Source organism: Salvelinus namaycush, unplaced genomic scaffold (assembly GCF_016432855.1).
Source record: "Salvelinus namaycush isolate Seneca unplaced genomic scaffold, SaNama_1.0 Scaffold47, whole genome shotgun sequence".
In the NCBI taxonomy this organism is placed as follows: Eukaryota; Metazoa; Chordata; class Actinopteri; order Salmoniformes; family Salmonidae; genus Salvelinus; species Salvelinus namaycush.
In genome coordinates, this window is record NW_024061164.1 from 13,288 (window position 1) to 28,577 (window position 15,290).

General features: G+C 39.8%; 1 protein-coding gene across 1 annotated transcript in view; it reads left to right on the top strand.

Moving 5' to 3' along the window:
- Positions 1-633: 633 nt before the first annotated feature.
- Positions 634-15,290, top strand: part of chek1 (checkpoint kinase 1) — a 50,833-nt gene continuing 36,176 nt past the window's right edge. Inside the window, exons 1-3 of the mRNA XM_038986416.1 lie at positions 634-1,006; positions 4,264-4,329; positions 12,413-12,527. Of these exons, the coding sequence (XP_038842344.1) occupies positions 4,265-4,329; positions 12,413-12,527 (180 nt within the window). The 5' untranslated portion in view covers positions 634-1,006; position 4,264. The remainder of the gene's footprint in view (positions 1,007-4,263; positions 4,330-12,412; positions 12,528-15,290) is intronic.

The following is a 15,290-nucleotide window of genomic DNA, read 5'->3' on the forward strand; positions in this document are numbered from 1 at the left end:
AGAACAGTCTATGACTTGGGTGACTGTGATATATGTTTCAGTAAGATTGGATTTTTGTAAAAATATCATTTGTTATCAACTGTACTGCAGGGATGGAATGGAGTCACAGAAAAATTAGGTGGTGGTCGCAGCTGAAGAGAGGTATTTGGGTGTGCGAGACTTGACATCAGAAGATTTGCAGGGAGTGTCCTATCCTTTCAGGCCTGAGGTTTTTTTATTCAACCTTTATTTAACTAGGCAAGTCAGTTAAGAATAATTTCTTATTTACAATGACAGCCTACCGGGGAACAGTGGGTTAACTGCCTTGTTCAAGGGCAGAACGACATATTTTTACCTTGTCATCTCAGAGATTCGATCCAGCAACCCAACTCTCTAACCACTAGACTACCTGCCGCCCCAGGACCAAATATATTTAAATAGTGGAGTAGTGTGGTGGGTTTTTAGTGGTAGGGTGTTTGTTTATTTATTAATACATTTATTATTATAATAATTATTTCAAGCAAAGAATAAGGGAGTTATACTCCAGTCTAGTAGGTGGCGGTAATGCAATATTTATTGGATGCTAAACGCCTTTAAACCTTATTGAAGAAGAAGATTTGACGACTTGCACATGCGCAGTTCGGCGTGAGAAAACCGTTAGACCCGACGACGTGTTCCTACGCATGAGTTTAGCTAGCTAACTTCGCCATGACATCGCCTACAAGTGTGATTGGGGACTTATATTGGAGAAGCAGTTTTAGCCTATCTTCATACTGTACTGTCTTTGGAGGTGTCTATCTATGGTACAAACTCTGTGATTGTAACCTCTGCCTTCTCTTTTACTTCCGTAAACATACCGTTTACAGGAACTGACGCTGTAGTAAATACCACCGGAACGGAAGTCCATGTAGCGCGCCAAATTTGTTGTGCAGCTGCGTTGGAGTTAACTTCGCTTTCAAGATTTTAGATAATATATATATATATATATAAATGCTGATAAGGAACCAGGACTGCTGAAAGACTCAAGGTAAACAACACACGGTCATGTGGCCAACACAGACTAGTTTGCGCTTACTTGACAGGAATTGGGGAGAGCTATTAAAGCCAACGTCAGTAAGGTTTAGACAAAGTGTGGTTTTGTTAACAAAGTAACTTGACTAGCTAGCATGTTTGGCAACGCGTATTTTAGCTAACTGACGTGAATTTCAATTGTTGTCGATATTGTATAGTTTAATACTTCGGTTAGATATAGAATGACTTACCGCGTTTACATACTCGTCGGTACTAGGAAACTCGGGCATTTCCTACTTGCTAATTGGTTGTAGTTATACACGTTGAACCAGTTTGCAAGTCGGACATTTCCGATTTTCCAAGTTCCGACTAGTACGTGAACGCGGCAACAGTAAATTTAAACTACGGTATAACTGAACCAGAATCTGCAGAGGAGAGGGTGAATGACTGAGGAAAACCTCTCACCTGTGCACAGATTCTGGTTCACCGTATAACGTTACCTGTCATATAGCGAACTAAATTGATAATGATATTGCTTCCTATTGTAGTTAGTCATGTTAACGTTAGTGTTGTTTTGAGTACTAGTTGGCTATGCAGCTAGTGACGTTGGCGCAGGTTTGTGCAAACTAGCTAGCCAGTAGCGTTAGCATTGGTTTTGGTTGGCTTGGTTTAGCTAACTGCCTTTGTTAATTAAAAGCAGTTAGAACAGATTATTTACAGTCACGGGCTTGGATGGATTGGTACAGAGAAGCTCAGAGCGGTGTTCGAATACTCATACTAACCGTACTATTTGTGACGTAAATTCAGTATGTAGTATACTTATTGGTCATAGTGTGGATATAGTCAGTATGCCAAACGTTCCTGGATGTCGTACTAAATTCTCCAAAATACGAAGTATACAAACAGTGGACACTATTTCTGCACTTTTAGAGCCCATAATACAATTCTTCCTAAAATGGGCGTGGCTTCACGTTTCCGACGAGTGAATACAAATTCATTGCTTTAACCAGTTATGACAAATGTAAAGAAATGTTGAGCAATGTAATAAAGTAATAACTTTTTAAATCAAATTACATTTTATTGGTCACATACATGTAACCGATGTGAAATGACTAGCTAGTTAGCGGTGCTGCGTGCTAATAGCGTTTCAATCGGTGACATCACTCGCTTTGAGACCTTGAAGTAGTGGTTCCCCTTGCTCTGCAAGGGCCGCGGCCTTTCTGGAGCGATGGGTAACGATGCTTCGTGGGTGTCAGTTGTTGATGTGTGCAGAGGGTCCCTGGTTCGCGTCGCGGTCGGATGGAGGGATAAACTGTTACATACACGTAGGTAGCAGATGTTATTGTGAGTGTAGCGAATTGCTTGTGCTTACAGGTTATGTTGGATGACAATTTGTTAGTTATGGTATCCTTATGAACCGCGTATCATTACAGCAGTATGTAACGGTAACGGTAATATATGTAAGCTAGCTACCTAACGTTAGTTGGCTACTATTAAATAGATCTTGCCAGTATATTAACTATGTGCTATCCAACTACCTACATTTTATTGATTTGATTAATCTCGTCATTCTTAGATTAGGTAAATGGTGGTGTAGTGGTCCTGCGTTTCAATGGACATTGTTAATTCACTCTGGCTATCTACTCTGATTTCGGAGCACTCTCGTCTGTGTGCCAGAGCGCAGAATATTGGATGAATGTCCAAACGCTCAACACCCATTGAATATAACCAGTGCCAGTAAATGTGGGCAAAAAAAAGTAATTAAATTGTTGCCAGCAGCACATTTAGTCACCAACGCTCAGGATAACATGAAAACAGTCTAACCAGCTCTGCTGGGGCAAGTAAAATGGTCAGTGAGGTGTTCTCTCATTTGTGTCTGGAAGTAGCTAGCAAGCTAGCCAACGTTGGCCAGTTAGCTTGGGTGCTTGACTGCCGTTGTGAAGTCAATCCTGCTCATTGGCCAGAGCGTCCAATGTGCATACTGAACGCTCTGAATTTACGAACAGAATGGAACAATCTGACAACGCTCTGAATTTACGAACACCTAGAGTGCATTCTGGCACTCCAGAATGAATTTACGAACGCCTAGAGCGTATTCTGGCACTCCAGATTGAATTTACGAACGCCTAGAGCGCATTCTGGCACTCCAGAATGAATTTACGAACGCCTAGAGCGCATTCTGGTACTCCAGATTGAATTTACGAACGCCTAGAGCGCATTCTGGCACTCCAGATTGAATTTACGAACGCCTAGAGCGCATTCTGGCACTCCATAATGAATTTACGAACGCCTAGAGCGCATTCTGGCACTCCAGATTGAATTTACGAACGCCTAGAGCGCATTCTGGCACTCCAGAATGAATTTACGAACACCTAGAGTGCATTCTGGCACTCCAGATTGAATTTACGAACGCCTAGAGTGCATTCTGGCACTCCAGAATGAATTTACGAACACCTAGAGCGCATTCTGGCACTCCAGAATGAATTTACGAACGCCTAGAGCGCATTCTGGCACTCCAGAATGAATTTACGAACGCCTAGAGTGCATTCTGGCACTCCAGAATGAATTTACGAACGCCTAGAGCGCATTCTGGCACTCCAGATTTGAATTTACGAACGCCTAGAGTGCATTCTGGCACTCCAGAATGAATTTACGAACGCCTAGAGTGCATTCTGGCACTCCATAATGAATTTACGAACGCCTAGAGCGCATTCTGGCACTCCATAATGAATTTACGAACGCCTAGAGCGCATTCTGGCACTCCAGATTTGAATTTACGAACGCCTAGAGTGCATTCTGGCACTCCAGAATGAATTTACGAACGCCTAGAGTGCATTCTGGCACTCCAGAATGAATTTACGAACGCCTAGAGTGCATTCTGGCACTCCAGAATGAATTTACGAACGCCTAGAGTGCATTCTGGCACTCCAGAATGAATTTACGAACGCCTAGAGCGCATTCTGGCACTCCAGAATGAATTTACGAACACCTAGAGCGCATTCTGGCACTCCAGAATGAATTTACGAACACACCCAAAATCGTATAATGTCTAGCTAGTAATTTGTTTTGCTAGCAATACGTTGCATAGCAACAGCATCATCTTCCGGTAGACAGGTGAAGCGCTTGTACGCTCAACTGAAAGGATACCGTTCAGATACAGTATACTAAAATGAACTAATAGTATACAGTATGTTAGTATGGGTATTCGAACACAGCTCATGACTTGCTATCAAACATCCTTTCTAACGTGTGTGCGCACATGCATACATGCAGCATGGCGGTACCTTTTGTGCAGGACTGGGACCTCATCCAGACGCTGGGAGAAGGAGCATATGGAGAGTGAGTACACACACACATTGTATGGTTGAGAGGGACGAGGCAAAAGGAATGGCAAATAAGTCTGGCTGCACAACCGATTGGCAAACGTACTGCAAATTTAGAAATCATGTGATTTAAACTGAATAAAAAGAAGAAACTACACTATGAAACAGAGATGAAGAATGATAGTAAAAAGCTTTGGAGCACCTTAAATGACATTTTGGGCAAAAAGACAAACTCGGCTCCATCATTAATTTAATCAGATGGCTCATTCATCACAAAACCCTCTGATATTGTCAATTACTTCAATTATTTTTTCATTGGCAAGATTAGCAAATTTAGGCATGAGATGCCAGCAACAAAAGCTGACAGTGCACTACCGGTCAAAAGTTTTAGAACACCTACTCATTCAAGGGTTTTTCTTTAGTTTTTACTGTTTTCTACATTGTAGAATAATAGTGAAGACATCAAAACTGTGAAATAACACACATGGAATCATGTAGTAACCAAAAAGTGCTAAACAAATCAAAAATATATTTCATAATTGAGATTCTTCCAATAGTCACCCTTTGCCTCTCAATCAACTTCATGAGGTAGTCACCTGGAATGCATTTCAATTAACAGGTGTGCATTGTTAAGTTAATATGTGGAATTTCTTTCCTTCTTAATTTGTTTGAGCCAATCAGTTGTTGTGACAAGGTAGGGGGGTATACAGAAGATAGGGCTTGGTCTTTTTACCAGATAGGGCTTGGTCTTTTTACCAGATAGGGCTTGGTCTTTTTACCAGATAGGGCTATTTGGTGAATTCCAAGCCCTATTTGGTAAAAGACCAAGTCCGTATTATGTAAAGAACAGCTCAAATAAGCAAAGAGAAACGACAGTCCATCATTTTTTTTTTTTTTCTCTTCTTTAGGGGTGGATCAGCTTAATATTGCGGAAAGAATGTTGCTTCCAATGTAATTGTCTGCATCATTTCCAATCCCCCATATTTTTTGGGGTAAATATATATATCCATACACGTATGCATACATATACACATATATACATACACATACCTATATAGACATACATACTTTTTTAAAGAGTATACCTTTATTATTATTCCCCGCAAACCCTACCACCGATCCCCCAATTGGAGTAAACTGATAAACATTTCTGTTTTTACCTTCAATTTATACATCTTATACACATTTTACAGACACAGTCTACTTTATAATAGTTCTCTCTTGTTTGTTCTTAGTCCTTCCTCTATTTCTGTTGTCCATCCAGTTTGATTTCCACTTGTAACTGTGCTATTTCACAAAGGCTCCGCACCTATACACATTTCACAGATCCCGTATGCCCTACATTGTTTATCTTGTTATTAGTCCCACCCTTCAGCTCCACTCAACCTTTCCCATCTATCTTCCAACATCATCCATTTCGGATTTTTATTTGCCATATATTTTTCAACTGTGCTGTGATGCTTCACAAAAGATTTGAATCTTCCTATTCTCAAAGCTTCCACGGATTGTAAATTAAAAATAAACATTTTTGCTAAAATAATTATTATATTATTGATTGATTGATTGACTATGGCTTTTCAAATCCCCCAGTATTGCTATCTGTAGCGTTAGTTCTACGCAAATGTTGCAATTCTTCAACCATTCCTGGACCTGTGACCAAAAACGAGCTACATACGGACAATACCAAAATAAATGGTCTAATGACTCTGCCTCCTCACAGCAGAATCTGCAGAGCTGGGAAGATTGTATCCCCCATATATATAACATTCTATTAGTTGCAAGAATTTTGTACAATAATTTAAATTGAAAAATTCGAAGTTTTGAATCCGGCGTTGTTTTGCGTATCAATTCATAAACCATGTGCCATGGAATGGGTACATCGAAAATCTCTTCCCAACTATTTTGCAATTTATATGGCACAGCTGTCAGTTTTTTGGTCCTTAAATTAAATTGGTATATGTTTTTATTTATCACACTTTTCTTTAACCATTTATGTTCTTTAATATAGGGCCGACATACAAGTTCCTTACTTTTTTCCCCTTCTACTTGCCTCTTCCATTTTTGTGGTAATGCTGCAATTAATTGGTTGTAATTTTGGGTAGAGCAGACATTTCCATATGTCTGTGTTAGCTGCATGTGTGACATTACTCCACCAGTCCTATTTATGATATCATTCACAAAAATTATACCTTTTTTAAACATTTCTTCGATAAATACAGTTTTTTTATCAATTACTATATTTGAATTTAACCACAATATTTGTTGTACTATTTGTTCCGTCCTTTCAGGTGGATTAAACTGAAATTGCAACCAACTTTCTAAGGCTTGTTTAAAAAATAAAGATATTTTGGAGATTATTTCCTTTTCAAACAACCGAAAGTGAGCAGGTGTAATCTGAATAAAGGGAAAAAGGCCCTTCTTGAACATAGGATGAGACATTCGTACCAATCTACTAGAGAACCAGTTTGGATTTAAGTATAACTTTTGTATGACTGATGCCTTTAGTGAGAGGTCTAATGCTTTAATATTTAATAATTTCTGCCCTCCGAATTCATATTCGTTATATAAATAGGCCCTTTTAATTTTATCTGGCTTGCCGTTCCAAATAAAATTGAATATTTTTTGTTCATATAATTTAAAAAGCAGGTCACTAGGTGTAGGCAAAACCATAAGCAAATAGGTAAACTGTGATATGATTAAAGAGTTAATCAGGGTGATTTTCCCACAAATAGACAGGTATTTTCCTTTCCATGGTAGCAAGATCTTATCTATTTTTGCTAACTTTCTATAAAAATTTATTGGAGTGAGATCATTTCTTTCTTTTGGGATTTGTATACCGAGTATGTCCACATCTCCGTCAGACCATTTAATTGGTAAACTACATGGCAATGTAAAATGTGTATTTTTTAGTGATCCAATACGTAATATGGTACATTTATCATAATTTGGTTTTAATCCAGAGAGGATAGCAAATGTATCTAGATCCTCTAAGAGGCCGTGGAGAGACTCTAGTTGTTTTTTTTTTTAAAGAAAACATGAATCATCAGCGTACAATGACACCTTAGTTTTTAGGCCCTGGATTTCTAATCCCTTAATATTAATGTTTGATCTAATTTTAACAGCTAACATTTCGATGGCAATAATAAATAGATATGCCGATAGTGGACAACCTTGTTTTACTCCTCTAGATAGTTTAAAACTTTCTGAGATGTAGCCATTATTTACTATTTTACACCTAGGGTTACTATACATCATTTTAACCCATTTTATAAGAGATTCCCCAAAATTGAAATATTCTAGGCATTTATATATAAACTCCAGTCGTACTTTATCAAAGGCCTTTTCAAAATCAGCTATGAAAACCAGGCCTGGTGTCCCGGATATTTCATAGTGTTCTATTGTTTCCAGTACTTGCCTTATATTATCTCCAATGTATCGTCCATGTAAAAAACCTGTCTGATTAGGATGAATAATATCTGACAACTTTTTTTATTCTATGCGCCAAGCATTTTGCTAGGATTTTTGCATCACAACACTGAAGTGTAAGAGGTCTCCAATTTTTTAAATGGACTGGATCTTTATATATACCACTTGGGTCCTGTTTCAGTAATAATGATATCACACCTTCTTGTTGCGTGTCTAATCTATCATTTATATAGGAGTGGTTAAAACAAGCTAATAATGGTCCTTTGAGTATATCAAAAAAAAAAATTGTATACTTCCACTGGTATGCCATCCAGTCCTGGAGTTTTCCCATCCTTAAAGGCCCCAATTGCCTCAAGTAGTTCCTCCTCTGTAATTAGGCCTTTACATGAGTCTTTCTGTACAGATGTTAATTTTACATTATTATTAGGGAAAAAATCCATACAATTAGTTTCAGTTAGTGGAGATGGAGGAGCCTGAAACGAAAACATATTCTTAAAGTACTTTACTTCCTCTTTCAAAATATCATTTGGTGAATCATGCGTGACTCCATCATTTGTAACAAGTTTTAATACGTTTTTTTTGGTAGCATTTCTATATTGAAGATTGAAAAAGAATTTGGTGCATTTTTCCCCATATTCCATCCAGTTCGCTTTATTTTTATAATATATTACACTGGATCTTTCTTGAATAAGTTCCTCCATTTCTTTTTGTTTTTCCTCTAACTTATTCTGTGCCTCTATGGTACCGTTTTTATTGTTATCTAACTGTACTGTTAGTCCTTCAATTTCCTTTGTTAATATGGACTCTTTTGATCTAAATTGCTTTTGTTTTATAGATGAGTACTGAATTGCATGGCCTCTAAAGGCACACTTAAAAGTGTCCCATACAATATGGGGATCTGCTGTACCTATGTTATGTCTAAAAAAAGTCAGTTATAAATTCTTCTGTCCTAGTTCTAAACAATTTATCATCTAGTAGGCTTTGATTAAATTTCCAATATCCTCGCCCACGTGGAAATTCTGTAAGAGTAATATATATGCCAATTATGTGATGGTCCGACCGCATTATGTCCCCTATCAAACACTTTTTAACTTTTGGTGCCAGAGAGAATGATATAAGAAAGTAGTCAAGGCGACTAGCTTGATTAAGCCTCCGCCATGTATATCTCACTAGGTCAGGGTATTTAAGTCTCCATATATCCACTAATTCCAATATATCCATGACATTCCTGATTTCCTTAAGTGCCTGAGGGTGATAGTTTGTAGTGTGATTTCCTTTCCGGTCCATAGAGGTATTTAAGACCGTATTAAAATCTCCCACTATAATAATAGAGTCTAGTGTTGCTTGTAGAGTTGATACATTCTTATATATATTGTCAAAGAAGCTTGGATCATCATTATTCGGACCGTATAGGTTAATAAGCCATATATGTTTATTGTCCAATAACATATTTAAAATAATCCATCTACCTTGAGGATCTGTTTGGACAAGTTGCACATTTGGATCAAAGTTATTATTAATTAAAACCATCACCCCTTTTGAATTTCTTTGCCCATGGGAGAAATATATTTCGCCCCCCCAGTTCTTTTTCCACAAAACTTCATCTAAAACTGTCGAATGGGTTTCCTGTAAACAATAGATATTATAATCCTTCTCTTTTAGCCAGGTAAATACTGATCGTCTTTTCTTATTATATGATAAGCCATTACAATTGTAACTGGCTATACTTATTTCACCACTTACCATAATGAGACACACCTTTCAATTATTTTTATCAAAATATATGTTTGTAAACGTCCTATTAAAAAGTAACATAATGATTGAGTGTCTATATAGTTGTACCATGACATTTGCATCTCCACTAAGCAAACCTCCAATTGGTCCCCACTATTCCACCCGCCAAAAGCCCCCATCTCGAGTTGGGTTGTCATCCCAATGCCCGGCAGACCACCCCCGACCCCCCGCATCCCACAGCCCCGGACCGACTGGGATCCATCCTTCGAAAAGTGCACACAGCGCCATCCACCGAACCGAAGCAGATCCATTGCCAAATGCATTTCCATCGCCCTCACCTCGATTTGTATTATATATAGCTGTGGATCATCCTCTATAGTCCCTAACATCTTTTACTTCTTCCTTCGCAACAGTTGTGGGATACACACATACACCCACACACATTCAGCCCTTACCCCCACACAACCATAAGCTCACCCTCTCAACAATCCAGTCCATCATTACTTTAGGACATGAAGGTCAGTCAATATGGAACATTTCAAGAACTTTGAAAGTTTCTTCAAGTGCAGTCGCAAAAACCTTCAAGCTCTTTGATGAAACTGGGTTTCATGAGGAACGCCACAGGAAAGGAAGACCCAGAGTTACCTCTGCTGCAGAGGGCAAGTTCATTCGAGTTACCAGCCTCAGAAATTGCAGCCCAAATAAATGCTACAGAGTTCAAGTAACAGACACATCTCAACATCAACTGTTTAGAGGACACTGTGTGAATCAGGCCTTCATGGTCAATTGCTGCAAATAAACCACTACTAAAGGACACCAATAAGAAGAGACTTGCTTGGGCCAAGAAACACGACCAATGGACATTGGTGCAACTTTGGTCTTGAGTCCGAATTTGAGATTTTTGGTTCCAACCACCATGTCTTTATCAGGCGCGGTGTGGGCGAACGGACGATCTCTGCAGGTGTATTTCCCACCGTAAAGCCTGGAGGAAGAGGTGTTATGGTGTGGGGGTGCTTTGCTGGTGTCACTGTCAGTGATTTATTTAGAATTCAAGGCACACTCAACCAGAATGGCTACCACAGCATTTTGCAGCGATACGCCATCCCATCTGGTTTGGACTTAGTGCGACTATCATTTGTTTTTCAAAAGGACAATAATCCAACACACCTCCAGGCTTTTGTAAGGGCTATTTTATCAAAAGGAGAGTGATAGAGTGCTGCATCAGATGACCTGGCCTCCACAATCCCCCGACCTTAACCAAAATGAGATGGTTTAGGATGTGTCAGACAGCAGACTGAAGAAAAAGCAGCCTACAAGTGCTCAGCATATGTGGGAACTCCTTCAAGATAATTGGAAAAGCATTCCAGGTGATGCTTGTTGAGAGAATGCCAAGAGTGTGCAAAGCTGTCATCAAGGCAAAGGGTGGCTATTAGAAGAATCTCATATAATATTTCGATTTGTTTAACACTTTTTTTTTGGTTACTACATGATTCCATATGTGTTTTTCATAGTTTTGATGTCTTCACTATTACTCTACAATGTATAAAATATAAAAAATAAAGAAAAACCCTTGAATGAGTAGGTATGTCCAAACTCTTGAGACACACACACACACAGGTATTTGGCTAAGGTGTATGTAAACCTCCGACTTCAGCTGTGTGTGTGTGTGTGTGTGTGTATGTATATTTTTTAATTTAAAACACAGGGTGTGTCTATGGAAAAATACACTTTTAAAAACTTTGTCCAATTGATTGGTCGAATGAAGACTGCTTTTTTGTTGTTGTCAGACTGCCCTAGCCAACTTGAATGCTAGGTGTCTTTTTGCAGACTATCAACAGTAGCCAGCATGTTGCTAGTATGTTCACTATTGAAGTTCTCAGCCAGTAGATTTATTATTTTTGCTTCGGACTGCTTGCATGTGCTTTAAGGCATCGCCTCATGTACTGCTCGAAGTTGAGTCTCGGGAGTGTGGTCGTGCTTGAATGGCCAAATCATATTGCTCAAATGCTAATAGCATGACATTTCCGTGTGTAGTCTTCAATGGTAGACTTCGCAGGGAAATGTTGAACTGGAATGCAAAAATCTGTTAAAGTTACTGGCCACGAGATGTTTTTACTGGCCCCGGGCTAGCGGGCAATTAATGTCGGACACTGGATGCTAGCTAGCTAGTAGCAGGCACGCTACAAGCTAAATCACCAGCGAGTGATATGTAGAGAAATGTTGTTTATTTCTTCCAACCATCTCCCTGTCTATCAGTCTGTGTCTGCCCCCCGTGTTTCCCAGTTCGTCTGTCTGCCCCCCGTGTTTCCCAGTTCGTCTGTCTGCCCCCCGTGTTTCCCAGTGCGTCTGTGTCTGCCCCCTGTGTTTCCCAGTGCGTCTGTGTCCGCCCCCCGTGTTTCCCAGTGCGTCTGTGTCCGCCCCCCGGGTTCCCAGTGCGTCTGTGTCTGCCCCAGCAATCCCATTGCGTCTGTGTCCGCCCCCCGTGTTTCCCAGTTCGTCTGTCTGCCCCCTGTGTTTCCCAGTGCGTCTGTCTGCCAGTGTGTGTGTGGCCGCCCCCCCGTGTTTCCCAGGTAGACAATGCTCGCCAATGGTAAGATAATTTTGGACTATTGATAAGTGTCAGTTGGGAGGTAGATTGAGCACCTTCTTAATGCTCATTTTGTCAGAAACACCTACAGCCTCGAGTGATCACTATGGAGCACATCAGCAAGAGGCCACTCCATAAAGGGCCAAGTGTTCAGTTTGAGATTTAGCCTATGACTGTTGTGGATAGAACTTCATCGCCCTCTAGTGGTCATACTTAATAGGACTATGTTCTGCATTGTGAATTTGTGTTTTTTTTTTTTTCGTTCTATCGGTTTAATGGAAAGCAGATTATTATTTTTTTCATTTGTCACATCCCTAGTGTGTGTGGTATTCATGGTGTGTGTGTGTCTCAGGGTGAGGCTGCTGGTGAACAGACAGACAGGAGAGGCTGTAGCGGTGAAGGTTATTGATACGTCTCAGGGGAAGGAGTGTTCTGAGAACGTCAAGAAAGAGATCTGCATCAACAAGGTACCTATCTGATTGTCTGGTATGTCTGGTATGACTGTCTGGTATGACTGTCTGACTGTCTGGTATGACTGTCTGACTGTCTGGTATGACTCTGTCTGGCTGACTGTCTGGTATGTCTGTCTGGTACAAGGTTGGGGAGTAACGGATTACATGTGACGGGATTGCAAAAAACGGTAACTGTAATCCGTTACTTTACCAGCTAAAAAATTGTAACAGATACTTTAGAAAATCTAGATGATTACTTTTAAAATGTTTGCGGAAAAAAACTTCTCTATTTTCTCAGACATTTTAAATCAGCATTGAAAAAGGCGCAAGTTTAAGTTTGTTCCACCTGAGCGAGTCTGACCACAAGTCAGAGACCACTATGATGTCAGAGACCACTATGATGTCAGAGACCACTATGATGTCAGAGACCACTATGATGTCAGAGACCACTATGATGTCAGAGACCACTATGATGTCAGAGACCACTATGATGACACACCAAATGGGTTTGATGGATGGCAGAAAAAGAGCAGGAATAGTCACTTTTCGGCGAAATTTTCCGTTTTTAATCCAAAATGGGTGACCTACGTGATTCGTTGTATATCCAATGAAAAAAGTTTGGGCGGGGGGGCTTTTAATCACTACTAGCTGTAAGTGACCGAGTGATGCGCTTTTGGAGCAATACTGGCTCTATCCAAGGCTCAGCCAATCGTTCACATAATAGATTGCAGCACCCGACTGAAGAGAGATGAGACAACCAGTTTGCTAGGTGTACAGCATCAGCGTGCACTCTGGAAAGACCGCAGAGAGTAGAAAGGCTGTTTGGCAGTTACAGCAGCGCATCCCCTGAACGATAACGAAGAGGTAACGTTAGGTGAGACACCTGACTACGGAGACCGGGGTGAGAAGGTGATGAAGCGTACTTCATGAGCTGTAACCGAAAAACAACTGACATTTGGAAAGTTTGAGCTGAGGGAGAAAGTGTGGTGGAACAAGTATGATTTGCATTGTTAAGTATCTTGTTAGCTGGATCGAATTCTCCGTTAGCTAGTCAGAGAAATGTTGAGCAACAGTAGCCAACTTAACTGATCAAATAATTGCGTTTATGGTGTGAAAAATTAGCTGGCTAAGTGTCAGACGGCTAACGTTAGCTAGCTAACGTTACAACATCAGATTTAAAATCTCTTTTTCAAGAGCGTCCTGGCCAAGATAGGCAGCACCAAGTCATTACAAAAATTACAGACAGACATCATGAAAAACTACAAGTAATCTAGTAAAAAACGTTTAATTCACAAGAGCATAACAAAATCAAAAACAGCAAATGAAAAACATTGACAGGTCAGGGAATCAGCCTCAAAATCTTTCATCAGTGATTTAAGAACACCAATCGGGACGAGTTCTTCCAGTTTAAAAGTATTTTGTAAGGCGTTCCAATACGATGGCGCAGAGTACATAAAAGCCCTTTTACCAAATTCAGTTCGGACATTTGGAACAGTTAGCAGGATAAAGTCCAGCGAACGAAGAGAGTACCCACCACATTTCTGAACAATAAAAATGCCCAAATAAAAAGGTAGTAAACCCAAAATGGCTTTGTAAATAAAAGTATACCAGTGACTGAGCCTACGAGTGACTAGAGAAGGCCAGTCAACCCTGGTATACAAAGTGCAGTGATGCGTAAGGGTTTTGCAGTTTAAAATAAATCTCAAAGTGCCATGGTAAAGAGTGTCAATTGATCTCAAACACTGAGCGGAAGCATTCATATATAAAATATCCCCAGTTGGCTTTTCATAGCCGAGCATTCAGAGGTCGAGACTAGAGGTCGACCGATTAATCGGAATGGCCGATTTTTAATTAGGGCCGATTTCAAGTTTTCATAACAATCGGTAATTTTGGACAATGATTTTGTCGATTTTTATTTAAAAAATATGTATATATATTTTATTTTTACACCTTTATTTAACTAAGCAAGTCAGTTAAGAACACATTCTTATTTTCAATGACGGCCTAGGGACGATGGGTTATAACTGCCTTGTTCAGGGGCAGAACGACAGATTTTTACCATGTCAGCTCAGGGATTCAATCTTGCAACCTTGCGGTTAACTAGTCCAACGCTCTAACCACCTATCTCACGAGGAGCCCGCCTGTTACGCGAATGCAGTACGAAGCCAAGGTAAGTTGCTAGCTAGCATTAAACTTATCTTATAAAAAACAATCAATCATAATCGCTAGTTATAAGTACACATGGTTGATGATATTACTAGTTTATCTAGCGTGTCCTGCGTTGCATATAATCAATGCAGTGCGCATTTGCGAAAAAGGACTGTCGTTGCTCCAACGTGTACCTAGCCATAAACATCAATTCCTTTCTTAAAACCAATACACAAATTATATATTTTTAAACCTGCATATTTAGCTAAAAGTAATCCAGGTTAGCAGGCAATATTAACCAGGTGAAATTGTGTCACTTCTCTTGCGTTCATTGCACGCAGAGTCAGGGTATATGCAACAGTTTGGGCCGCCTAATTTGCCAGAATTTTACGTAATTATGACATAACATTGAAGGTTGTGCAATGTAACAGGTATATTTAGACTTATGGATGGCACCCGTTAGATAAAATACGGAACGGTTCCGTATTTCACTGAAAGAATAAACGTCTTGTTTTCGAGATGATAGTTTCCGGATTCGACCATATTAATGACCAAAGGCTCGTATTTCTGTGTGTTATTATGTTATGATTAAGTCTATGATTTGATAGAGCAGTCTGAGCGGTGGTAGGC